This window comes from Babylonia areolata, chromosome 6 (genome assembly GCF_041734735.1).
Source record: "Babylonia areolata isolate BAREFJ2019XMU chromosome 6, ASM4173473v1, whole genome shotgun sequence".
Lineage (NCBI taxonomy): Eukaryota > Metazoa > Mollusca > Gastropoda > Neogastropoda > Buccinidae > Babylonia > Babylonia areolata.
In genome coordinates, this window is record NC_134881.1 from 46,910,650 (window position 1) to 46,937,731 (window position 27,082).

At 45.0% G+C, this 27,082-nt stretch overlaps 1 protein-coding gene across 8 annotated transcripts in view; it reads right to left on the reverse strand.

Annotated features, from left to right (window-relative positions):
* Window positions 1-7,154: 7,154 nt before the first annotated feature.
* The window catches only part of LOC143283091 (uncharacterized), a 110,652-nt gene continuing 90,724 nt past the window's right edge, over window positions 7,155-27,082 (reverse strand). For all 8 annotated transcript variants that reach the window (XM_076589163.1, XM_076589159.1, XM_076589165.1 and 5 more), the window contains 5 exons: window positions 20,267-20,340; window positions 17,856-17,986; window positions 16,716-16,911; window positions 16,025-16,114; window positions 7,155-15,028 (listed from right to left, as the gene is read on the reverse strand). In XM_076589163.1, the coding sequence (XP_076445278.1) occupies window positions 11,526-15,028; window positions 16,025-16,114; window positions 16,716-16,911; window positions 17,856-17,986; window positions 20,267-20,340 (3,994 nt within the window). In that variant the 3' untranslated portion in view covers window positions 7,155-11,525. The remainder of the gene's footprint in view (window positions 15,029-16,024; window positions 16,115-16,715; window positions 16,912-17,855; window positions 17,987-20,266; window positions 20,341-27,082) is intronic.

The window sequence follows — 27,082 nt, forward strand, 5'->3', positions numbered from 1 at the left end:
CTTCACAATTTGCACGTGCAGCATGCTCTGCGTGTGCATGCCTGTTTCTTACAAGTCACTTGACAATCCTAATCGTATACAAGCCTTACCCAACCAATTTGTATTGTGCAATTATATTACAATGACTTCTGAACATTGTTGCGTTTCTTTTTTTTGAACAGTATGTATATTAACAGATTCATTACTTTGTTTCCGTCTTTTAAACGGAAAAGTTCAGGGGAAGAAATGTGGATATTAATGCCACGCCGTCAATATTACGTCAAGACACACACACACACACACACACACACTGTGCCCTGTATTGCCTCTCCGCCACACTCCTTGTCTGTCAAAACAGAGCACAGCAAACAAGAAACAAAAACAAAACTTTCCTTCCATACCCTGCGGGAATCCTGAAGGCAGGCAGCTTGTCAGACGAACTGGTAGACACACTGTCAGTTTCTTCCACAGCCCAGTGGTATGGGACATGTTTTGTTTGCTTTTGTTGTTGTTTTCCGACAAACTCATAGCGCTTATTTGCACAACTGCAACAGCTGACAGTCCAAAGCCTCCGTGAAAACTGATACTTCTGCTTTCGTGTCTTTCGGAAGTATGGAAAGTACAACAGGCAAACAAATATATATATATATAATTTTATTATATATACATATTTTTTTTAATCGATTTCCTGGCATTTTCATCCAAATTCCTTCCTCTGTTGTATGTTGGTTTTTAAGGTCAATGGGTGCGACTTACACTTGACCTATTCCTTCGCGCCAGTTCAAGACAGATGTAAAAACAAAATTAAACGATGTGCGTGTGTGTTGTGTGTAGAAATGCGTGTACGCCCGTTGTTTCTGTATATTTGTGTGTCTGTTGGCATGTACATCAAACGTCAGGAAGTGAGAAGTGGATTGAATGAACATAACGAGGGGCGTGGATCCATTTTGGACAGCGCTGTTTGACGCAAGGGCAGGAATAGAAAGAAAGTGTGTTAACAACAGGACCTGGCCGCTAATCAGAGCGAGAATTCAGCGCGACAACATCGTGACAGGGGTGTTGTACAGGCAAGGTGCATGCTGCACGTGCTATCCACACGGGGTCATCTCCATGTGTCCACAGACCCTGGGGCTGCACATGAAACAGTATGACACATTGGCCTGCACTGGGACTGTGACAGACGAGCCCGAGTGTGGCTGTGAATGGGGGACTCGGAATGAGTGGCTGTGAATGGGGGACTCGGAATGAGTGGCTGTGAATGGGGGACTCGGAATGAGTGGCTGTGAATGGGGGACTCGGAGTGAGTGGCTGTGAATGGGGGACTCGGAGTGAGTGGCTGTGAATGGGGGACTCGGAATGAGTGGCGTGGAAGTAATGCCACTGAAACAACGGTGCAGAAGATGGGGCTGCAAAAAAATAGATTAAAAAAACAGAGGAGAAAAGCGTATCACACATTTCAAGAAGCTTGGTGTTGTAAAACCTGTATGATCCTGTCAAGTGTGTACCTCTTTCACTCTCTCTGGGTGGTTTTTTTTTGTTGTTGTTGTTGTTTTTAATAATCTCGTCAATATTAGTTTAGAAGTCCGTAAGTCTTTCATGAATTAACATTCATCATTGATTTGTGCAGGAGCATAGAAAGACCACAAACGCATGGTATACTTTGGCTTTCTATATTCAAGTAGTGTTGTGCACGGCCAACAGGAATAACTATTTAAGACTTGTCTTTAATACTTCATTGATTGTAGACCTACTGCTGCTGCAGCTGCTTCAGCTACTACTACACCTTCTGCTACTACTACTACAGCTACCACTGCCACATCTATAACATTTTCTATTTTAAGTACATTGGGGCAACACAAGTAGATTGTAAAACGTTCGTGATGTACGATTGGAATTACGCAAGAAAAAGGTCTGAGTAACCCGAGCTTCGAAAAAAGAAGAAAAAAAACAGTGATCCAACCCACTTGTGCCCAGACAGCTGAGGACAGAGTAGAGTCTGGGCAGTATGACTTGTTGACAACTGAAGGCAGAGTGGAGTCTGGGCAGTATGACTTGTTAACAACTGAAAGCAGAGTGGAGTCTGGGCAGTATGACTTGTTGACAACTGAAGGCAGAGTGGAGTCTGGGCAGTATGACTTGTTAACAACTGAAAGCAGAGTGGAGTCTGGGCAGTATGACTTGTTGACAACTGAAGGCAGAGTGGAGTCTGGGCAGTATGACTTGTTGACAACTGAAGGCAGAGTGGAGTCTGGGCAGTATGACTTGTTGACAACTGAAGGCAGAGTGAGCCTGGGCAGTATGACTTGTTGACAACTGAAGGCAGAGTGGAGTCTGGGCAGTATGACTTGTTGACAACTGAAGGCAGAGTGAGCCTGGGCAGTATGACTTGTTGACAACTGAAAGCAGAGTGGAGTCTGGGCAGTATGACTTGTTGACAACTGAAGGCAGAGTGGAGTCTGGGCAGTATGACTTGTTGACAACTGAAGGCAGAGTGAGCCTGGGCAGTATGACTTGTTGACAACTGAAGGCAGAGTGAGCCTGGGCAGTATGACTTGTTGACAACTGAAGGCAGAGTGGAGTCTGGGCAGTATGACTTGTTGACAACTGAAGGCAGAGTGAGCCTGGGCAGTATGACTTGTTGACAACTGAAGGCAGAGTGAGCCTGGGCAGTATGACTTGTTGACAACTGAAGGCAGAGTGGAGTCTGGGCAGTATGACTTGTTGACGGCTGAGGGTATGGCACGTATCTCTCACCACACTGGGCTTAATCCATGTGGAGTGATGGCCTAGAGGAAACACATCCGCCAAGGAAGCGAGAGAATCTGAGCGTGTTGGTTCGAATCACGGCTCAGCCGCCGATATTTTCTCCCCCTCCACTAGACCTGAGTGGTGGTCTGGACGCTAGTCATTCGGATGAGACGATAAACCGAGGTCCCGTGTGCAGCATGCACTTAGCACATGTAAAAGAACCTACGGCAACAAAAGGGTTGTTCCTGGTAAAATTCTGTAGAAAAATCCACTTCGATAGGAAAAACAAAACTGCACGCAGGATTTTTTTTTTTAATGGGTGGCGCTGTAGTGTAGCGACGCGCTCTCCCTGGGAAGAGCAGCTTGAATTTCACACAGAAATCTGTTGTGATAAAAAGAAATACAAATACAAATCTTAGTCTTGATCATGGTCTGTTTCTCTCGGTATCTCAAACATGAGTGTGGCTGCTGTGTGAGTGCACTCTCTTTAGCAAAACTGATTTTCCCTTTAGTTCGCCTGGATGCTAGGCACCCAGAGGATGACCAATCGTCTGTTTGGGCATACTGACTTTGAATAATTATGTCAGTCTGTTTTATCAGCAGACAAGGCTGGGAGTGCAGACGGTATCTGTGAAGAAGGCAACATGCTGGCAGTCGCCGCCTGAGCTGTGGTCCGTTGATACTGCTGGCTGCAGAGCCTGCAACTCACTACTGTCGCTGGTGCGCACTCACTAAATCCTTCTCGACACGCACTTTCCGTTGCGCCCATGTGCACACACACACCCACACAAGCGCACATGCACTCACGCGTTCGCACACACACACACACACGCACGCATGCGTTCGCACACACACACACACACACACACACGGGAAAAGATAAAATTTCTCATTTATTTTGATCAAGGCTGAACTGTACATGGGCCGTCGAGATGCCATTAACAAGCATTAAACGATTCACGATTAAATGACGCTTTCTATTGTCGTTCATTTATTTGCTGAGAGAGCGGATACACACAGTCTGTATATCATTACACATAGTCTGATGAAAGTTTGTCTTTATATCTGAAGTTCGAAATAACTTAAAAGAAACAGACGAACGGATAAATGAATAACAAAAAAGTAGGCAGGATGACATGCACACAGGAAGAGAACTGATAAATCATAAAACAGGTAGGCTACAAAGACAGTATGTAAAGACAAATATACAGCTGGAAGGATAATGAGGTATGTAGATAGACGAAATAAAGACAGATGGATAGATATACAGGCAGGCATACAGATAAGTAGGTGGGCAGATTAGACAGATGATTAATCAGATAAGCAGATAAACTAGCAGATGGGTGAACAGACAGCTGAGCAGATAGACAAAGTTAATTAACTATCAATCAGAATGGATGATATGTTAACTATCAATCAGAATGGATGATATATTAATCAACTATCAATCGAATAATTAACTATCAATCAGAATGGATGATATGTTAATTAACTATCAATCAGAATGGATGATATGTTAACTATCAATCAGAATGGATGATATGTTAAATAACTATCATTCAGAATGGATGATATGTTAACTATCAATCAGAATGGATGATATGTTAAATAACTATCAATCAGAATGGATTATATGTTAACTATCAATCAGAATGGATGATATGTTAAATAACTATCAATCAGAATGGATGATTTGTTAAATAACTATCAATCAGAATGGATGATATGTTAAATAACTATCAATCAGAATGGATGTTAAATAACTATCAATCAGAATGGATGATATGTTAACTATCAATCAGAATGGATGATATGTTAAATAACTATCAATCAGAATGGATGATTTGTTAAATAACTATCAATCAGAATGGATGATATGTTAAATAACTATCAATCAGAATGGATGATATGTTAAATAACTATCATTCAGAATGGATGATATGTTAACTATCAATCAGAATGGATATGTTAAATAACTATCAATCAGAATGGATGATATGTTAACTATCAATCAGAATGGATGATATGTTAAATAACTATCAATCAGAATGGATGATTTGTTAAATAACTATCAATCAGAATGGATGATATGTTAAATAACTATCAATCAGAATGGATGTTAAATAACTATCAATCAGAATGGATGATATGTTAAATAACTATCAATCAGAATGGATGATATGTTAAATAACTATCAATCAGAATGGATGATTTGTTAAATAACTATCAATCAGAATGGATGATATGTTAAATAACTATCAATCAGAATGGATGATATGTTAACTATCAATCAGAATGGATGATATGTTAAATAACTATCAATCAGAATGGATGATATGTTAACTATCAATCAGAATGGATGATATGTTAAATAACTATCAATCAGAATGGATGATTTGTTAAATAACTATCAATCAGAATGGATGATATGTTAAATAACTATCAATCAGAATGGATGATATGTTAAATAATCATCAAAAAGACCGAAGAAGCAAGTAGAGAAAACGGAAAAAACGAACACCCAGAAAATGATAAATAAGCAATCCAGGTAAACTCAACCATCATGAAAATTTGATAATGAGCTAATGATATGAAGATAATTATCAATATTAAAAAAATGACTTCTTGGAAATCATGATCATGAGCAACTGACATGATGATGTCAATAATACAAACTGACCACTTGGGAAATTTGATAATGAGCTAATGATATGAAACAACCAATAATACAAAATGACCACTCTTAATGTCTCATACAAGTATCACTTTATAAACAGTGTAATGTGTCATGTATAAGACATGAACGGTAGAAACGTTTCAGAAACAATGATCGGGGCTAAACGTTAGAAACGATGGAGGGAAAGAAAGAACAAACGAAAAGAAAGCAAAGAAATAAGGAAGGAACCACAGGAGGTAGTTATTTCAGATGAATAAATAAACTGCAAAGACTAAGTCACACATGGAATGCTGAAAATCAATCACAGCAAAAGCAGTTTTTCGCCAGTTGAACAGAACAATTCTATCGAGCTTCACTGAACTTTCACTGCCGTGTGTACTGGTTTACATTTGTCCCACAGTTCTCCGGGATAAGAATTTCATTCTTATATTTCATTGAACATACACAAACAATCAAATAATAAACAAATCATGAAGAATGGCAGAGAAAAATAAAAAGACAGGTATATCATCATAAAGGTGATGCATACAGTTCTGTGTGGAAACAAAGTGCAGCCGTTTTAGCTTTTTGGAATGCGTGACGAGACATTGAACAGAATTCCTCCCTCAAAGCTTTCGGTATTTCTTATCCAAGCTTTTCTTTCAATGACCTCGAGACGTCCTGACGTGCAAACCTAAGTGAGAGGGAGAGAGATGGGTGGAGGAGGAGAGGGAGAGAGGAAGTGGGAGAGAGAGAGAGAGATGCAGGAACAACATAAACGATCAAAACTGAACCCAGTTATAGACTATCAGTGGCGCGACACAATGCACTATGTTTTCCGTGCAGACCAGTCGAACGAAAAAAACAACAACGGATATATGTGCGATGGTGAAAGGATCACAGTGGTGATAATGGCACAGCCAAAGGTGTCGTTGTGGGCCAACAAGTCATCAAGTTTGCATGCAGAGACAGTCAAGACAGACATATAGTGGGAGAGAGAAAGAGGGGGTGGGGTTGGGATTGGATGGCAAGAGAGGACAGATTTGTTGTCAGAACTGTAAAACATCATATTGTATAAAATCAGTCCACCACATTTCGGAGTGTACATGCGTGACGAAGAGTGTACCTGTCCACATGTAGTTCATGTCCATGCGGGTGGATTATGAATGAATGTTAAGGTGTATTTATGAATGGGCGCTTGAACGAACAGAGAACATACATGAAGTGTTATTTTCTTCTGTGACATCCCACGTGGCCCTCTGAATTCGTGATGATTTTCATAACAAACTCTTTAAAAATCTTGTTGATCAATTACTGACTGAAGCAGTCATTTGCCGATCATAAATTTGTTGCCATATGCAGTCACTTTCGTAATGTGTAAAAATGATAAGAGCTTGACTGTTTTGTTTGCAAAGGTTTTGAATCAAAGACTGGTTAATGTGACTGCGACTGGAAATCCTTTCATTGACATTTATGATATCATAGTCATTTGTTTTCACATTATGGTCGCTTGTTGTATATTTTTTTCATGTAACAGAACTGCATTATGTGTATTTCACTGTGAATGAAGGAACAAACAAAAGCAGAGTCAATGACGGGCTCTATGACTGATAAACGAGAGACAGCGGGAGAGAAAAAGAAACAGACAGACAGAAACAGACTGAGAGAGCGAGAGAAAGAGAAAGGCAGACAAACAGGGAAGTTAAAGAAGGCAGTAATCATTCATAACTGAATTATCAGCGCCGGATGTATTTGACACACAAGGACATGATCGTCTATTGACAATGCGTTACGTATTTATTGGATTCAAATACGCCAGAATTATATCGTCCAAACAAAATCCACAAGCAGTAAAGTTCAACACAATAAAATTCAGACACATCATGGACACAAAATAAACATGCAAAAGATAACTGCTACGCTATGTTGAAATGAAAAGTACAAACGTATGTATATATTCAACTTCTTTTTTTTACAACCTCAAATGAATACCATGTTTTGTGTGTTTCATCAACCGTTCACCTATGTGCTATTGACCGTATCACATTTTGTTCAAATACAATTTTGGCATTGGAGAAATAAAGTTCACAACAGCTACATGTCTTCTGGTTTTGCTTTGTTGTCAAGTAAATACTGCCGCTGCATTTTCAATGAGTTTTGATATGCTCAACACACTGAAAAGTAACAGGCCAAGAGGAACCTACCGTTTTGATTTGTTAAAGAAAGGACTAAAATAAATAAATAAATATACAATCTGGGATAAACAAAACCGCTGAGTGTGTGTGTGTGTGTGTGTGTGTGTGTGTGTGTGTGTGATAACACCTTATCAGGTTTGATTATCGTGTAATATCACAAACGCAAAAGACGTTAGTTGCAACTACTTCTATAGTATTAGGCCTGACTGATCGTTCATTTCATGCCGGCCCCTACATGGAGGATTGAAGGTTTCACCCTGCTGGCCACCTCGTCCCTGCCGTGTCCCCATTTCTCTGTCACTGACGAAACAGGGTTCGTCTGGACACAACTTGGTAACGACGCAGTTTTTAAAATTAACTGCTCAATCACTATGCAACCAATCGATGCTATAGTGAAATGGGGAAATAGGGGAATATTCTTACTATTTTTAACTTCTCTGCAGCTCAATGACTGTGTATAAAATAAGGGGGTGGGGGTGGAAGGTGGAGGAGACAGTTCTGCAACCACACCTTGCAATGGTTTAAACTGTTCCATTATCTTATCGTTGTCGAGGTAAACTTCAGTGTAAGGCTGTATACTGGCATCAAGTTACAGAACTATATGTTGGTGGACAAAGTCTATGATTGTTCTTCACAAAACTACACCTGGATCTGAGACACGCAAAGCACGTGCATTCAGCCAAGCTGACTATGGAGGCACACGTTATGATACTAACACGATCAACAAGGGAATGGCACTGTCAACATGCTGATGTCAATGGATGGACATGAGAGAATACATCAATAAAATGCACAAATGATAAGAAATACTTACGACCGATTCAAAATCCAATGCTGTACAGATATCATACAGTAGACAATTGCAGACAATTAAGACAGCTGTGTGATTTGTACACAGGCACATTATGTCAGCCTAGGTGACTAGAAATATTTAAGGTCCTTGGTCAGTGGAATGCTCGTGCCGTTATGGGAATGCCAAAGACAGTGCACGGAATGTAACAGGCTTGAAAGACAGACACAACTCGGAATAAAAGATAACTGGATATGTGTTTTGTAAAAGTCTGCTGAATCCAGAGTGACAGCACAGCTATATATACAGATATTTCGATGTCCTTGGCTGACGCTGAATATTACAATGTTTTACGGTGCTAATACACTTAACTCGCCAACGGTGTTCTTTTGGAACCAATGGAATGGCCAAACAGGAAAACAAATTTTTAATGTGTCAGTCTCTTTATCAAAACATTTAAACGGCAAGACGTATTGAAGGCTTGCGCTGATAACAATTAACAAACAAACTGTTAACTGCTCATTTATCACCTGGCAGACTTAAACTCAGCACAGAAATCGCGTTATAAAAGCAAACCCAGTGATGCGCAAAAATATGGGGAAAACACCCTTTTTACCACCAATCCGTCGATCAATCATTTTATTAAAACAGAAAGTAAAACTTTGCAAGAAATAGAAGTGTATTCTCTTATTTATAATCATTTTCCTCGCTGGTTTTCAGCCTAAATACGCAAACTTCTAACACAGTGCGTATCATCTTTTTGTCTTTGTGCTTTTATTTTGTTCAGCTTTTTGTGTCTATAAATTGAAGAATGCATCTGGCCTAGACTGTACAATTAAAACAAAGCGCTTTCTAAAACAAAACTACTAAAAATATGTTGTTGTTTTTTTTAAGAAGTTAATTCGTATAATTACCTTAAACTAAACTTTCAATCACATGCATGTCATGCTCAGACAACGTTGCCTCATCAAGCACAAACATGTTTCTTGTATTCTTTTGCTTTTTTGTCGTTTTCATTCATACATATGGCTTCATTTGATTTTACAACAGAATTCTCTCAGGTAGAAAATTGGTGTAGTGTGACCTATCAAAAACTGAATACGCTAAAACTGTCTTGATTGCATTCTGTATGACCCGGTGCCACTATTTCCAGTTTGTCCTAAAAAAAAAACCCACAAAAAAAACCAAGTGTACAGCTTACATGGAATTTGCCGGATAAATAATATATCAAAACTGTGTCAGATTCATGGGTTAGAACTATAGTCTAAACCAACATCATCAAATGCTATTTACAATACGAACACATTTTCCTTGTTTCTTCAAAGGACGGCTTTGCGTGTTATTTTTACACATAAAAATATCTGTAACGATTTTATCTTCATACAAACGTGTCTGTTACGTTTTAGCCCAGAAACTGAAAATTTCATCCGGTAAACACCATCTTCTACTAAGATTTTAAACCATCTTCTACTAAGGTTGCCAACAACTGGAATGTTCGACATTAGATTTCGTGCTTTTTCTTCACAGAAATGAAGTTGTGTTGTCGGTGTGTCACTGAATGGTTACACACATGAAGGACCACGATGTGAAGGGGTGTACCCGAGAGTTGCGGCCCGTGAAGGCAGATTTCTTTTCGCCAGCCCGTCCTGCATTCATCACAACAGTTTGTTCGAATTTGTCACTGCTACACACAGGAGGTCTACTTAGCCCGTCCTTACTATATATACGAATATTTTTAGCCCTTTGTCACTTAGTCATTTTCATGGAAAAAATGGCATTCATCTTCTCACACAGATGTTTTGAAATCTGCGAGCATCTACAGTATAATACGTAAGACACCGTTAGATAAAACGTCTTGGTAACGTCGGTTACACTTCATAAGATCGAAAAAAGCACGGACCAGAATAAAAAGGAATCACAAATGTCAAGACTTCTATCACATAATAAAGTTGTTCATTTTACATAATAAATTACAAAGCTATGTCAAAATTCAAACGGATTTAAACGCGATATAAACAAAACATACACGAAACAAAAACAAAAACGGAGAAGGAACATGGTATTAATCAGAAGAAAGCAGAAATCTGAAATCTGACTGAAATCTGAATCTGAAAAAACAGAAATACAAACACAGATTGAAACTTATAATTTTGCGTAGTTAAGACATAAAACAAACTATTATTTGGACCTTAGTAGTTAAAACGAATCTGAATACCATTCACAACATCAAATATCTTAATCATTCTAAGTCACTGCCTATACCAGTATGATGATAACGAGACACATAGAGTCCACACATATTTAAAACGTTCTTATTCAAAAACAGACGTTAGTACGCGCTCGTTTCTCGTCATTGTCTCCTGCTCTTGGCATGTTCTGTCGTTCAAGTGTTTAGAACATGGAACAACGTTCCCGTTTCTGTCTTTTCATCATTACACACAGAGTTGTGTTGAGTCGCCATGCGGTATCCATTTCACACCTCCGAAACGTGGCCGACGTTTCAATCCCGCAGATCATCCGTACAGACTGATGACAAGAACACAGCTTAATAGCACCTGGAAAACGCTTGTTCCATTAGTGTTTTTCTTCTCCCTTACGAAGTAACAAGACATTTGTTGGCAGACAATGGGCAGTATATCCACACATTACTTTTCACACATCTTCACGTGTTATCCTCCTGTCTTGTTAAATATACATAGTTTTTGCTTTTCTCAGCTTTGACATGTGTTTATTTGATATAAAACGTGTATAAGTAGCCATGTATATGCAACCATTTATACAAATTCGTTCATTGGGCAGCTGTTTTGTTGTTGATTTTTAAAAAATATAATTCAGACACAGCATGGTTCCTGGTGAGTGGCAGGCAGCAGCTACACAGAAAAGGAAATCCACTCTTCAACGAATAACCACCTCAAAGACAGGTGAGGACTTTGCCCTGAATGCAGCTCCGTGTCACAATGAAATCCACACATTTTATGAACAAAAAATCATCTTTATGACCAAACATGGTCCGTTTCGCACTGTATTTTCACTGTCGTAGGCAGACAAAGCTGTTCAGGATCCATTCAGCACTTTTCAAACACGGCAAATATCTTCACACACGTCAACAGTCTGACCGAGTACAGGTGTGGCAACAGCCCCATGGTGTCTGCCCGCTTCAGCTGTTCCCGTTGCTCCACAGCATGAGCCGCTTAATGGATCGCTGCAGGTCCATGCGGTGCCCCACCTGGGTGACGCCCAGCTCGATGTAGTCGTTCCGCTCCAGGGACTGCAGACGCTTGCCGTCGATGGCGCTGCGAGCGAAGCTGGGTTTGTAGAGGCCCATGCCGAGGCTGTCCAGCCAGTCCAGCACATCCTCACAGCGCCACTGCACCACCGCCTTGAGCTGGAACGGACGGCCTGCCTTGCCGCCCCCGCTGACACCGCTCTGCTGGGATTCGGAGAACTGCACCGGGGGAGGGATGAAGTTATCGGGGATCTCCTCGTAGGCGTGCTCCGTGCTGTTGGCAGTGTGATGTTGGTGGTCGTTGTCGTCAAAGCCTGGCGGCGGGGGTGGTGGCGGGGGCACGATGAGGTCGTTGTAGGGCAGCGCCGCCTTGTGGCCGTGACCCGTGTCGCCGTGTTCACTGGACAGTGTGCTGAGGGAGGACACGGAAGACACGAAGCTGGCGGCGTCGTCATGGCCAAAGGCCCCCGCGCTGCCCTCCGTCACGCTGTCCGCCACCTCGGCGGAGAATGAAGGGGGAGGGGGGATGATGTCGATGTGGGTGGCCTGGGAAGGGAGGGTAGTGGCTGCCGCGTCGTGCACTCCGTTGTGGGGGCGGTGTTTGAGCGTGCCGTTGGAGGAGTACTCTGTGTGGGAGTGGTCTTCCGTCACCCCGCTGACTTCCACGGCTTTGCCGCTCTTGGAGCTGCCGGGCTTGGCGTTGGCTTTCTCAAAACTGCTGATCCTGTCCCGGATGGAGATCTTGATGGGGTCTCCGCCCTCCTGCTTCGCGGGCTGCACCTGAATGACGCCAGCCAAGGGTTTGGGTCCTTCGCTGCCTGGCTTGGCCGCCGGCGTGGTCTTGCCCTCCTCTGCTTTTCCCGCTGTCTCTACTCCTGCCTTTTTCTGGGGGCTGCTGGTGATTTTCTGCAGGTACTCCTGGCGGGCTTTCTCTGCCATGGCGATGAAGTCGCTGGACTTGACGGTTCCTCCCTTGGAGAGAGGGGCAGTGTTGGCATCGGAAGAGGCTACAGACGTTGGCTTGCCAGAGCCACCCTGCTTACCGACAAGAACAGAGGCCGAATCCGCTTTTCTAGTCTCCTTTTCCGAATGGGCAGTTGGTGCCGTCTTGCTGGCTGGGGGCGGGGCCTGTGGCTTGGAGGACGGTGCCTTGTGCATCATGATTTCTTTGGGCTTGTTCGTGGGTTCCACCACGGTCTTACTGACCACCGACTTCCTGCTATCGTCCACTTCCGGTTTGTTGTCTTTGTGTTTGGCTGCAGGCTGTCCGGAGGGCGGCTTGCTGTCGGCCTTGTCTCCGGCTGGACCCGATGCTTGAAGCATGGCCTCCGTGGGCACTGCGGCAGTCCCATTCTTTTTGGAATCGGCGTCCCCCTTCTTGTTCTTGCTGCGCAAGGCGTCACTGGAGAAGAACTTGGCCGCCTGGAGCTTTCGGTTTTTGTTCAGCCTGGCCTCTATGGACTCCACCACCTGCGTCTCGTCTGTGTTCTCCAGCATGGAGCGGCGCTGGGCAATGGCGGCCATCAGGGCCTCCTGGTTGCGCATGGTGGGGGTGATGGAGGGGGCCGAGCTCTGCCGCTCCGTCAGCCGCGGGCCGTCGTTCTCCATGCGGGACCGGCGCTGAGCCACGGCAGCCAGGATGTCTGACGTGGGGATGCCTGAAGTGCCGGAGGACGGGGCGCTGGCCGACTTGCTGACCGAGGCCTGTTCCGACATCACTGCCGACACCCCGGGGTGACGGGGCGCTTGAGAGGGCGGGGGTGGGGGCGGGTTAGGAACTTGGGATGGCGGAGGAGGAGGAGGAGGTGGTGGTGGTGGTGGCGGCGGCGGGGGATGTGAAAGAGGAGGTGGAGGGTGGGAAGGAAGAGGCGGGGGCGGAGGAGGGATCGAGGGAGGAGGCTTGTGCAGAGCCCCCGTGTCTTCCGTGCCCAGATCCGTGGCTAGGACCAGGGTGGTGTCGTGTGCGGAGCTGGCGTTGGACATCACGGAGCTGCGCCGGGAGCTGCTGACGCTGGAGGAGGCTGCTGACCCTGGGGCCTGCCGCGTCCTGTCTGACCGGGGAGACTCTGCCGACATGGCCGGGGAGCCCGTGCTCCTCTGAGGGGACCCACACTCCAGCGTCCCCGTTCTGGGTGACGCTGACTTGGGCAGTGTGGCGGGTGGCGCCGACATCTCACCGTGCACAGCCATTTTGTTCCCCGACACCGGCGGGGCCTGGGACCTCCCGCCGCCCTCCTTGGAAGCGGAGAGCATGGTGACTGCAGCTGTGCTGTCCCTTTGCTGGGCCGAGGAGGAAGGGGCGCTGACGGAGGAGACAGAGGGCGCCGTGGAGGCAGCACCCTGGGTGGAGACGTTGGATCGTGAGGACGACGGGTCGTCAGTGACCAGGCTGGAAGAGGCGGACGTGGGCCTGTCTCCCTCATCCCCACTGTCGTCATAGTCCGGCTCTGGCTCGTACACGGGGCGGTCTGCAGGGGGCCGTGCAGGGTCCCTGGCCGTCTTCCCGTCGTGGATGTCGGCCGTCACCAGCAGCATGGCGTTGGGGTGCTTCTTGATGAAGGTCTGGGCCGTCTCGTACACCCGGTCCTCGGCGAAGGAGACGAGTGAGGGCTTGCTGTAGAGCGGGGCGGACTCCACGCTGCCCAGGCTGGGGCTCTTCCGATGCTGCAGCTTGGCCTGCTCCAGGGACTGCGTCATCACGCTGGGGTCGTCCGTCAGCTGGGCGCTGGTGCCCGGCCTGAAGCTGGACTCGTAGGCAGACTCCCTCTTCTGGGCGGCGATGTGCTCCGATACGTTGGCGTAGATGGTGTTCTGAGAGCTGGGCAGGGTGCTGATCCTCACCACCTCTCCCTTGGCGGGGGGCTCCGGTGCACGCCGCTTCGGCATGGGCACACGAATGGGCACATCTGGACGATCGCCGTCCGTCTTGCTCAGGTCACTGACGAAGGCGGCCCGTTCAAACGTGGAGGACACTGCAGGGGCGGCGGTGTGGTGGCTGCTGTGAGCCTTGCTCCACGTAGAGGACGCTCCCTCCGTGCCACCACCCCCACCTTCACCCCCCACCTGTCTCCTAGCCACGGCCGCCGCGCCGAACTCGATGTCGGCCAGGTCTGGCGTGCTCTTGGAGCGCTCCATAGTGACGGTGGCGTTGCCCTTCTTGTGGTACTTCTTGATCTTCAGCTCGGAGGGGCTCAGCTTGGGCACAGCCCCCGACGCCGGGTCGCCGGCCATGTGCCTGGCCATGGAGGGGGGAGGGTTGTTGGAGTCCGTCATGTCCAGCACCGACACGCGCTTCATGGCGTGGGCGGCCCGCACAGAGGCCACCTTCTGCTCCCCGCCCTGAGAGGCCTGGGAGGCCGTGTCAAGGCTGTGCAGGGAGTGACGTCTGCCACACGACTGGTGCTCGAACTCCGCGATCGTCTGGTCCAGCTGCTCTGTAACATCAGATGGAAAAAAACAAAAAACTTGGTCAGTTTTTAGTTTCATTTTCTCAAGGAGGCGTCACTGCGTTCGGACAAATCCATATACGCTAAACCACATCTGCTAGGCAGATGCCTGACAGCAGTATAACCCAACACGCTTGTCAGGCCTTGGTCAGCGAGGAGAAAGAAAACTTGACCACCAAAACTGCTGAATGTCAGTTAGAATGTAGCGCAGTCCATATTTACTGATAAGGCACTGCAGTCTGTCCTGTGTCAATACAGGTGCAGTGAAAGCTGACAGACCGACTGCAAACAGACAAATACATGCACAGACAAACAAGATTGCATGCAGATACGCAGATACATAAACATATTCATGCATACAGACATACATAAACGGAGTGACAGACTGACAGACAAACAGGTGGACTGACAGCCACAGACTCTGGGACACAGACATGGGTGCACAGGTGAACGAAGAGTATACATTCTCTCTCTCTCTCTCACACACACACACACAAACACACACCAACACACGCACCCGCGCGCGCGCGCTTACACACACATACCCACTGCACAAAAATCGATTGACGTTCTTTACAACCCGAAAGACACAAATGGTATTTCATGGCGGTCATGGTATGCCAAAAACCGATCGTAAACTGAACTGTCAAGAAACCCCCCCCCCCCCCCCCCCTCTATCACACACACACACACATACACAGAACAACCCCTCACACAAAAAACAAATGGAAACAACGCACACCACATCACATCACCCCCCCCCCACACACACACACACACACACACACCTGAGAACCTCCCCCCCCCACACACACACACTAATATACACACCACACCAAACTACTTCACACACACCAACCCACCCACAAACACCCACCCAACACCACACCACACCACACTCCCCCTCCTCCCCCTACCCAACCACACCGAGACACTTGAAGAAGAAGGCCAACATTGACAGAGGATGTGAGTAGACAGTTGTACCTATTTCCGCCAGCCCTTCTGCCATGGATCTGGATGTGGCCTTGCTGTAGGACAGGGAGGTGTGTGGGTCACGTCGGGGCGGTAAGGGAGCTGCCAGGGACAGAAATGTGTGTGGACACACTTCCGGTTAGCAAGGAGAGAAACAACACAGAAGAAAGCAACAAAAACACGCACACATACACATTGTCATGCACAGTCTCTCTCTCTCTCTCTCTCTCTCTCTCTCACACACACACACACGCACATACACACGCACACACACATACACATACACAGATACGCACTTACACGCCTGCACACATGCATACGAACGTTTTCACGCACACGTGTATGCCTGCTCATATGCACGCAGGCACACAAACACACACACACGCATTGCAAGCAAGCGGGCGCACACATGTATGCACACACATATATATACACATACACATATATATGCATCTACGCACATACACACACTCTCGCGCGCGTATGCAAATAAGCGTACAAGCGCACACACACACACGGACATACACAAACGCGCACACACACACATACACGCTATCTAAAAATCATTTAAATAAAAAAAATAAAATTAAAAAAACAACAAATAAAATTCAACTGTATCCACAACGCCCACAATCTCCCCCTCTCGCCCCGCACCACCACCACCCCCACTCACTACACCTCCTCGCCCCACCAACACACACACCTGTCTTCTTGGCCGCCCCCCGTGTGGGCAGGGTCCTGGCGCCCTCCTGGTGTTTGAACCAGTCGGTGGACCCAGTGGGGTGCTGTTCCACGGGGCCCCTCACCGACACCACCTTCATGGCCAGCACGTCCCCAGAAGCCCGGATCAGCTGCACCACGCGCTCGTGCGAGGCGCGCGTCACGCACTCTCCATTGATCTGAGAAAGAGAGGCAGAGAGTTTCAGTTCCAGTTTCTCAAGGAGGCGTTTCTTTGTGTGTGTTTTTTTCCGCTACACCACGTCTCCTAGGCAGGTGCCTGACAGCAGCATAACCCAACGCGCTTCTCTGGACTTGAGTTCATGTTTATATATTTGTGTACCTATCAGAGTGGATTTCTTTTTACATGCGCCAAGTGCGTGCTGCACACGGGACCTCGGTTTATCGTCTCATCCGAACGACTAGACGCTAAGTTCGATTTCCCAGTCAAACTTGGGAGAAAGGGCGAGAGTGGGATTCGAACCCACACCCTCACGGACTCTGTATTGGCAGCTGAGCGTCTTAACCACTCTTCCACCTTCCTCCACAAGAGAGAGAGAGAGAGAGAGAGAGAGAGAGAGAGAGAGCGCAAGGTCTCTGGGGGAGAGGCTGTAAACATGTCGGTAACACGTGGTGTTGATGGGTTTGGTAAGTAAAGAACCTGACTGGCCCCACACGTCTTGTCAAGTTAGCGAAAAGTTGTTCATGTGTGTGTGTGTGTGTGTGTGTGTGTGTGTGTGTGTGTGTGTGTGTGTGTGTGTGTGTGTGTGTGTTTGTGTGTCATTTGCATAGCCTATTTCATTCATTTCGTTAATTTAGACTGAAATTGCGCTGGCAAATCACCAATGCATTCGCATGCAGCCACACCCGACAAAATGACTGACCACACTCAAGCACACACACAAGCACCCATCAGCAGAAAACACTTCAAATTAACAGTGGAGAAAAAAGCAATCACAAAAACGCCTCACAGAACAGATGAGTTTTTTGAGGGTTTTTTTAACTGGAATTTGAACAACAAAGAGGGGGAGGGTGTTGCTTGGTGCCGACAGACAGCTAATTCCAGACAAGATGGAGAACAAAAACAAAAAAACAAAACAAAGTCAAAGAGCGGCAGGGCCGATACCTCCAGGATGAAGTCCCCACTCCTGAGCCCCGCCCTCTCTGCCAGACTGCCGGGGTCCACACTGTCCAGGTACTGCAGGGCCGGGAACTCCGGGCTGGGCTGGAAGTTGAGGTTCCCCACGTGGGTGTGGGCTGAAAACATGCCACATGCCACACTTTATTCATAATGATAATAACATGCTTTCTATGACACAATATCCAGCACCAATGCTGCTCACAGGGCCTTACATCATCCAGTTGAATATAAACATGCCTTAAAATATTTCAACAGCTCTCTGTCAACAAAAAACACCCAATGCGTTCATATATAAAAATCAAAAAGCACATTTCAGAGAAAATCAAATGGTAACAGTTATCAAGTAAACAAGGCATTTAAACCAATACAACACCCACGACAACTCTGATCATCAAGCTAGCATAACTTAACGCGCTTAGTCAGGTCTTGGGTGCATGCATGCATCATGCATATATATATATATATATATTTATAGATATAAATAGATAGATATTTGTGTACCTATCAGAGTGGGTTTCTTCTACAGAATTTTGCCACGGCACAACACTCTCGTTGACATGGATTCTTTTTCAGTGCGCGAAGTGCGTGCTGCACAAGGGACCTCGGTTTACTGTCTCATCTGAACGACTAGACGCTTAGTTGGATTTTCCAGTCAAACTCGGGAGAAAGGGCAGAGCGGGATCCGAACCCACACCCTCACGTACACTGTACTGGCAGATCAGCGTCTTAACCAAATTCCACCTTCCTTCTACCATACTGATAAAATGCCGAGTAGCAATGATATAAGGGAAAGTGTCGTTAAGAATTAGGGCAATGCGCCCAATGACTGATTGTTAACATCTAAATTGGCGTGGTTTAATGAGAGCTCTTCACGTGTATGTCACCAACTTAATGTTTTCCAAGCGATCGATTGATACCAGACATGTCAGCCAACTAAGCGAATTGACCATAATATCAGACTGTTGTGTAACATTAGTGCTGTGTATAATTATGCGCGCGCAAATACAAAGAGAGAGACGGACAGGCAGAGACAGATAGGCAGACGTGCAGACAGATAACAAATCACTTGTATTTTACTTCACGTTTCTTTTCTGCGATGTTTCTCTTTTTTTCTGTCGTGTGTGTGTGTGTTTTCGTTACTCCAGTCAGCCAGAAATCACGATTTACCTTTACATATCATTCTGGACATGCACCAGTCTATGATTGTTCTGATTAAATTTTTGTCGTATGGTGCAGAAATATGGGGTTATGAAAATGCAGATATACCTGAAAAATTAGAATTGAAAATTTTGAAACGCTTGTTCAAACTGAACAGAAATACTATGACCCAAATTGTTTATGGAGAAACAGGTATTTATCCAATTAGTGTGTTAGTGAAAATGAGATTAGTTCGATTTTGGACCAACTTTGTGATATCAAACACGGAAAAATATCCTGGGAAAATATATTTGATATTACTTGACTTATATCGAAATGGTATTTATTCTTCAACATGGGTGAGTTGTATCAGACAAATTTTAATAGAAGCAGGGTATGACTGTGTTTAGGATGCTCAATTCTTCTTAGAGAGGGAATCTTTCTGCAAGAATGTCAACACTGCTTTGAGAGATAGTTTTCAAAATCTATGGAGACGTGCTCTAGAGGCGAGTAGTAAATGTTTGTTTTACTGAAATTTCAAAAGTGGATTTGGTAGATAAAAATATATAAGTCAAATGCCTCATAATTACGTTAGCTTCTTCAGATTTCGAAGTAGTAATCATAAGCTGGAAATAGAAACAGGGAGACACAAAGGCATACCACGAGAGATACGGCTTTGTAAGGTTTGTAACATGTCTGTGATTGGGGATGAGTTTCATTTTATAATGGAATGTCCCAATTATGATCAGTTACGAAATAGATATGTTCCTAAAAAATATCTGTCTCCAAAATCTGTTTTTAATTTTTGTGATATGCTCAAAGGATGCAAAAAAGTCATTTTAGCTGAAAGAAAGATGATTAGATTTGCAAATGTTGCCTATCTACACTTTTGGAGTTAAAAGACATTTGTGATCTCTCAACTTTTATGTGGAAATGTTTGTTCTGGGCATGAAAAGATTATTTTGCAGTAATCCTCCATACTCCAATAGGAGTGAAAGGATAATTAAAACTTGAAACTTGTGTGTGTGTGTGTGTGTGTGTGTGTGTGTGTGTGTGTGTGTGTGTGTGTGTGTCTGTGTGTGTGTGTGTGTCTATATGTGTCTGTGTTTGTGTCTGTGTCTCTGTGTGTGTTTTAAACGTTTTTGTTATGATGAGTGTTTTTCGTTCTTTGATTTATCTTATTTCACGTTATTTATTTGAAAGAGACGGCTGTGTTATGGTGAAGGTAAGCGAAGGGATGGGTGATGGAAACTACTCACATTTTGCTCCGCGCAGAACAAAGCCATAGCCCTCTGGGCTTTTGTGTAGAACTGCCATCCGTGGAGCGTTCTCTCTGCAAACAACATCAAGCAGATATTGACCAACGTACACAGTTCAGTTCAGTTCAGTAACTCAAGGAGACGTCACTGCGTTCGGACAAACGCTTCACCACATCTACAAAACAGATGCCTGACCAGCCTTGTAACCCAACAAGCTTGGTCAGGCCTTGAGGCCTTCACATACACAGAGCTGAATGGGAAGAGGGGACATTGGGGTCATACACGCAGACAAAACACAAAAACACACACATGGAAAGGAAAGGGATATTAAGATATAGTCTGAGAAGAAGACTAAAATGGGGGAAGAATGAGTGAACGAGATACTCTTGTACTGCACAATTCACACAAGGGCATTAACAAACTCAGACATACAAACACAGTCGTTCAAGATTAAAAACTGCAAAAGAAAAAAAACAAATCAACAACAACAAAACAAACAAACAGAAACAAAATGTCCATCCATAGGAAAACACAAATGTGTGAGAAAATAGCCTTCAAAAACACAGTGCATTTACATTCCCCCAATCCCTCCTCACAATCCTCTCTCTCTCTCACACACACACACACATACACACACAGGCCTTGTATGTCCGCTGTTGCTCTCTCTCTCTCTCTCTCTCTCTCTCTCGTGTGTGCGTGTCACTGTTAAATAAACTGACACACACACAAAAAAGATATAGCCAGTGAGACATTGTGAAAAACATGAGAAACAAGCCACCAATGTTCTGAACCACAAGGAACAGAGGGAGTGTGATAGACACTGTGGAAGAGAAGATGATGAAAAGAGACAATAGAGAGATACGTTGATAGCAGGAGGGGCTTACACACTGACTGAAAGACAAGTATAAGGGAAAAAAAACACTTATGAAACTGAGGAGAGAAGGTTCAACATAATGCAGAGACACAAAGAACGTGAACTGAAGATACTGAGACACGTTGGAAAAAAAGGAAAGGTGAATGCAGGGCGGGGGGAGGGGGAGGGGTGGGAAGAGCCTGGGATTAATGGAAACAGTGCAGACAAATGGAAACATAAGAATTAGAGGGGCAGACGAACATCAACATGAATATAGATACTGAGAAACGGACCCACAGGGTGGGGGAGATGAGTAACATGCAAACAAACAAATGGCATTGCCAGGAAGAGAATCACACAGACACGTCGTGAAAAGATTGTCATGCAGAACCACAGACATGAGCGTACACGCACGCACACGCACACACATTCAAACGCTTATCTTCTATGAAAATAGTCCCCGTTGGCCCTAAAATAAACCAGGGTGAAAACTACAGGCCATGAACTTTACAACGAACACAAGGCATCTCAACCGAAAGAGAAACAGCGGAACAGACAGACAGACTGACTGACTGACTGACAGAGACTGAGAGGGAACGAGACGCGGTGAAAGAAGACATAAAGACAAGAAGAACGAAGGAGACACCGGCCTTCATTCACATTCCCGCATTTAAACGACCCACAGGCACGAAGCAGACCTGTTTGGTAAGCACCGCCAAGATTTAATCCCCACTCCACACACCCTCCCCTCCCCAGTCCCCCACCCCTACCCCCCTCTCAGTCTAGGTCCCTATACTACTCAAAACCGGCACGAACACACAGCGTCAGGAATGTCTACAGCAATAAACTAACCAACCCCCCAAAACACGGGACAATGCACGTTTGTTGGGCACAAAAACGTTGCTGACCTTACACCCATTTCATGGTTTTGTTTATTGTTGCTGACCGTTAGTCTTGCTGCTGCTGCTACTACAGTATTTCTCCCGCTGCGATTGCTGCTGCGTAAAAACAAAATAGGAACTAGCGGTAAAAACATAACACATTAAACGCCGTCCTCTTCCATTTTCCTTTCTTTCATCCGCCGTTTATGCGCTAGGCGTGAAAGTGTGAGGATCGTGTTGACAAGGCACAAAGATGACGAGAGACAGACAGACAGGCAAACAGACAGACTGACTGACAGACAGACTGACAGATAGACAGAAATACATCATATACAGATACAAAACTACGATGCAGGGATAATCATAGTTTTCACTTATGTCTCCTCGCAATCAAGTTTTTAACGCAAGGACATCAAAAATATTGGTCGTGAGGACCATGGTTCGATCAGTCGATAACCTGTACGGTGCAGTGGAGATCATGACTCGGACTTCACAGGGTGTAGCCTACAGGATTGATCACCTCCAGGAGACTGAGATAGATGCAGTGCAGTGGGAGAGATTTTCAGACACCTTGGGGGAGCAGGGTGAAACGGGATATTTGAGCCGCATGGTCTTTGATGTGAGTGTGCGGTAGATGTTTTATGCAGTCTTCACAACCCGTGAATATGGAGGATGGAATCTGAGCAAAGCAAACGACTTCCCCACAATCTGAGCAAAGTAAACGACTTCCCCACAACATTCTTCTTTAATCGGCTCACTTGGGGACTTTCTCCAGTTTCGAACCAATCAGAACGAAAACGCATTTTTTTCAAAACACCTGTCTGCTGCAAATATCAGTCATAGACCTCGGTCCAAAAGGTAAACCACCGACATACAATACGGACCAAACACCACCACGTCTTTGACAAAGCGAACATGTCCAGACCAGAGGGTTCTGAATCCAAGCAAGTGGGGTGCATGTAATCTGCTATGACCATTCCTTGTCGACAGGTCGTGTGTAGACACTGGCACGGGCAAGTCCCCAAGATCGACTTGATTGTAAATTACTTTACCACGAAAACAGGTGGGCTGGGCTGAGTCATTAGTCGTCGTGGTATACTGCCTGGTGGTTTCCTTACGAGTGTGTTGATATCATGAGCTACACACACACACACACACACACACACACACACGTGTGTGTGTATATATATATATATATATATATATATATATATATATATATATATATATATACACACACACACACACACACATGTGTATATATATATATATACATGTGTGTGTGTGTGTGTGTGTATGTGTATGTGTGTGTGTGTGTGTGTATGTGTGATATCTCGAGGTATGACAGTTCTCCTATTCATTTTCTGTCTGGTAATCTTTATGACTCCACCCCATTCAAGGCCATGGCCTTTTTGATTCAGCCTTACCAGATTTGTGTGTATGTGCGGAGGGGGGAGCGAGGGGGGTAGGGGAGTCCCCCAACAGGTATAACTGGGTCACCAATGTGGCCAGAGAACTTTTCCTTGCTCACGAATGAACCTGAACCACAGGTGAATCCTAAGAAGGACAAGCTTTGTATAAAACCAAAGAGAGAAGTGGCAAGAACAAAATTTCAGCCTCTTTGTTTTTAATGCTTTGCGCTGTTTTCAATTCCATTGTCCATAATTCTATGTCAATACACGCATGCATGGTAAGGATAAGCTTGGATAACCACAATATTAATGCGAACAATTACAAATGCGTGACCCACAAGTAAAACTGAATTCTCAAAGATCACCAGTGTGTACCTCTGGACTTTACGCATGTCACATGTCCTCTCTTTCGCAGTCCAGTCACTATTATGGTTGTATTACTGCACAATGCTTGATTAAAGCTTTGTTTAAATCTGTTTCACAAGTTTCACCCGGCATGAAAGCCCAGTCATGATGACTCAGTGATCATGATGACAGTTAGTTTCGCACAATTTATTAATTAATTGTCAAAACCAAAGCCGAATTTGGATTACACTCGTGGCTCAGTGAGGCAAGAACACACTTGATTTTTGCACAGGGCATATTGTCAGTAACTTTGTGCTCATGAGCCATGAAACACGAAGGATCACGGTGGAGGGGGTGGGGGTGGGGGGTGCGTGAGAGGGGTGGGGCGGGGTTATCAATTAATCACACTTTCTAAAGCAGTCTAAACGGAGAAAGGAAGATGATACAGACAGTCGAGTTACTTGACGGCCATGGCGATGGGCTATTATTTGGGGAGGCGGGGGGCGGAGGAGTACTATTCAGACCTCAGACTGCGGCTCCCACCATTCAACAACACCCTTACAAAACCCCTTCAGTTTTCGTAGGCCTTCCCGCAGCGTACAGATGCACACGTTGTATCAAAGTCACAGATTTGCAAAGTAAATCGAGGATAATGACGCCAAACGGGTTGTTACACTTCAGGGCCACACGTGTGCAGAGTGAAGACAATGTAAGTGTTTGGGACTTGCTATCACTGGGTAATTAAATTGGACTGGGTTGTGAAACCCCCATTACGTTTTAAGGGCAGTTCGTTCACCTTTCGTCCCAGGTGTGTACGTTGGCGTACACACACACACACTCTCTCCCTCTCTGTCTGTCTCATTATCAACACGATCATCATATTTGAAAGAAAGATGATACGAAACGCATATAAAGAGCAACACATATACATAAACAGAAATAATGCAAGATTTCGAATGAAGCTGATTTAAAAAAAAACAACCTGTCACAATCTAAAACAAAACAAAACTCCCAAAGCTGCGAACTCCGCGACAAGCTCAACGGCCCACGAATGAAGGAAGCCCTTCTGGCTATCTGTTTGCAAGTCCTGCGGCATTAGGGAGGCAGGCAACCGCAAACAAACGCCTGCATCTGACCTGAATGTTCATCGTGTGTCTCGTTACCCGCTGTGGAAAACATTCCTGTCATCAGCAACAGGTAGTGTAAACCAAACCAAAACAATTAAACCCAAGTTTTTCGTGCTTACACACGCAGCAGTCAACTCAACTTTGTTTTCTAATCAATTAAAATTCTTGTTGGAAGCTAGCGGTCTTTGCACCGAAAGTGCAAGTCAGTTTATTTCCTCCTCCTCGCCCCCCACACACACCCTCCCCCTCCTACCCATCCTTCTTTATCAGACTATAAGTGGTACTTTGGATACAAACTTTTTCATATGATAGAATAAACTGCGATTCCGTGTGCAGCTTACGCTTATCACACGTTGAGGAACCCACGGCAAAAAAGACGTGGTATCTGTAGAGAAATCCATCTGATTAGTAAACACACACACACATACACACAAAATATAACAAGAAAGACAGAATGGGAATGACAGAAATAAAGAAACACAAAGAAGTATCTATAACGAAGAAAAAAGAAATGAAAGAGATCAAGCTATACAATGATATCACCATCTGGAGCCAGTAGGGGGAAGAGTATTTGGGCAGTGACACCTCTGACTGCTGCAGACGTGTGGTGAGACTTTCCATGACAGTGCATGTCAGTTGGTGTAATGAAGATGATGGGGCCGACAGAAATACGGGACAGGTAGACTGTGTGAGGGTCTCTATTTGCTGACAGGCTTCCTTCGTCAACACTACCAGTCCTGGGTCACAGCGCTCTGCAGTTGTTTGTTGTGTGCTTTCTAATCAGTTCAGTAAAAAAAAAAAAATGTGCTCTCTCTGTCTCTGTCTGTACACAGTTTGTTTGTCTGTCTGGCTCTCTCTCTCTCTTTCTCATACAGACACAGACACACATAACTCTCTCTCTCTCTCTCTCTCTCTCTCTCACACACACACACACACACACACACACGCACACACACACACACGCAATGCCGAAAACGTACTTCACCCCATCCCTTACCCGTGAAGACAGTGTGAATCACGCCATATACCACACACAAACACATACATGCACACACGCACGCACGAGCACATACGCACGCACGAGCGCGCGCGCGCACACACACACACACACACACACACAAACAGCTGCCTTAGAGAAGTGCAGTGGCAGTCGATTCATTAACAGAGGGGTCACACTCTGGTGGACCTGCAGCGATACTATTCCGTGTGCACCGCCAACGACAAGCGACACCATGGCAACGGATCAATAAAGCCAACAATTCCCCGTCACTTCAACAACGTCCGTCTTCCTGCTTCACGGTTGTCTTTTCTTTCTTTCTTTCTTTTTTTTTTTTTTTAAACGAGCATGCAGCCACGCACGTATACATAGATAGTAAGAGGGGGAGACAGACAGACAGACAGAGAGGAGACAGACTGAGAGAGAAAGTGGGAGAAAGTGAGAGAGCAAGACTAAATGAATCATTTTCATTTATTTAACTGCATTTTTTCACCACGACCAAATTAGGAAGAAATCGTGGGAAGGAAAAGGTGAAAATAGTGAACTAACACTTGTAACAGGAGATCATTTAAAGTTAGACGGTCACAGAGAGACAGACACACCGACAGACACACCGACAGACACACTTACAGAGATACACAGAAAGACGGGGACATAGAGAGGTGGATGTCGCAAATCTTTCTGAAAGTTTTACCAGACAGATTTTGAGAAACTTTTGCTCTCATCGCTCAACACAAAGCGACGTTTTGAAAGAACACACAGTCACTTTATGCATTCTTACTCAGTTGTTCCCGTACAAAAAAATCTCAGAGAAAGTGAGAAAGCCGGGGGGAAGAGAGGAGGGGAGAGGGGGGGAGAAAGAGAAAGAAACACATACGCACACACACACACACACATGAGCTCGCGTTCCCGCGGGAATTAGAAACAGAAGGCGGCGTGGAAAAGGTGGACGGTGCGGGATAGGGGGAGGGGAGGGGGCGATAGGAGAAAGGTGAGGAGGAAAAAGAAAAAAAAAAAAGGAAACAAAAAATAAAACACGTCGTACAAAAACTCAAGACTTGAAGACATAAAAAAAAAACACGCCAGCTGTCACCATATAAAATCGATTCAGCATTGTGTACTCCCCGTCTCCTCTCTCTCTCGTCACAAAGAAAACACGTCCAGCAGAAAACAAACAGACAACATAGCTCATGCATACAAA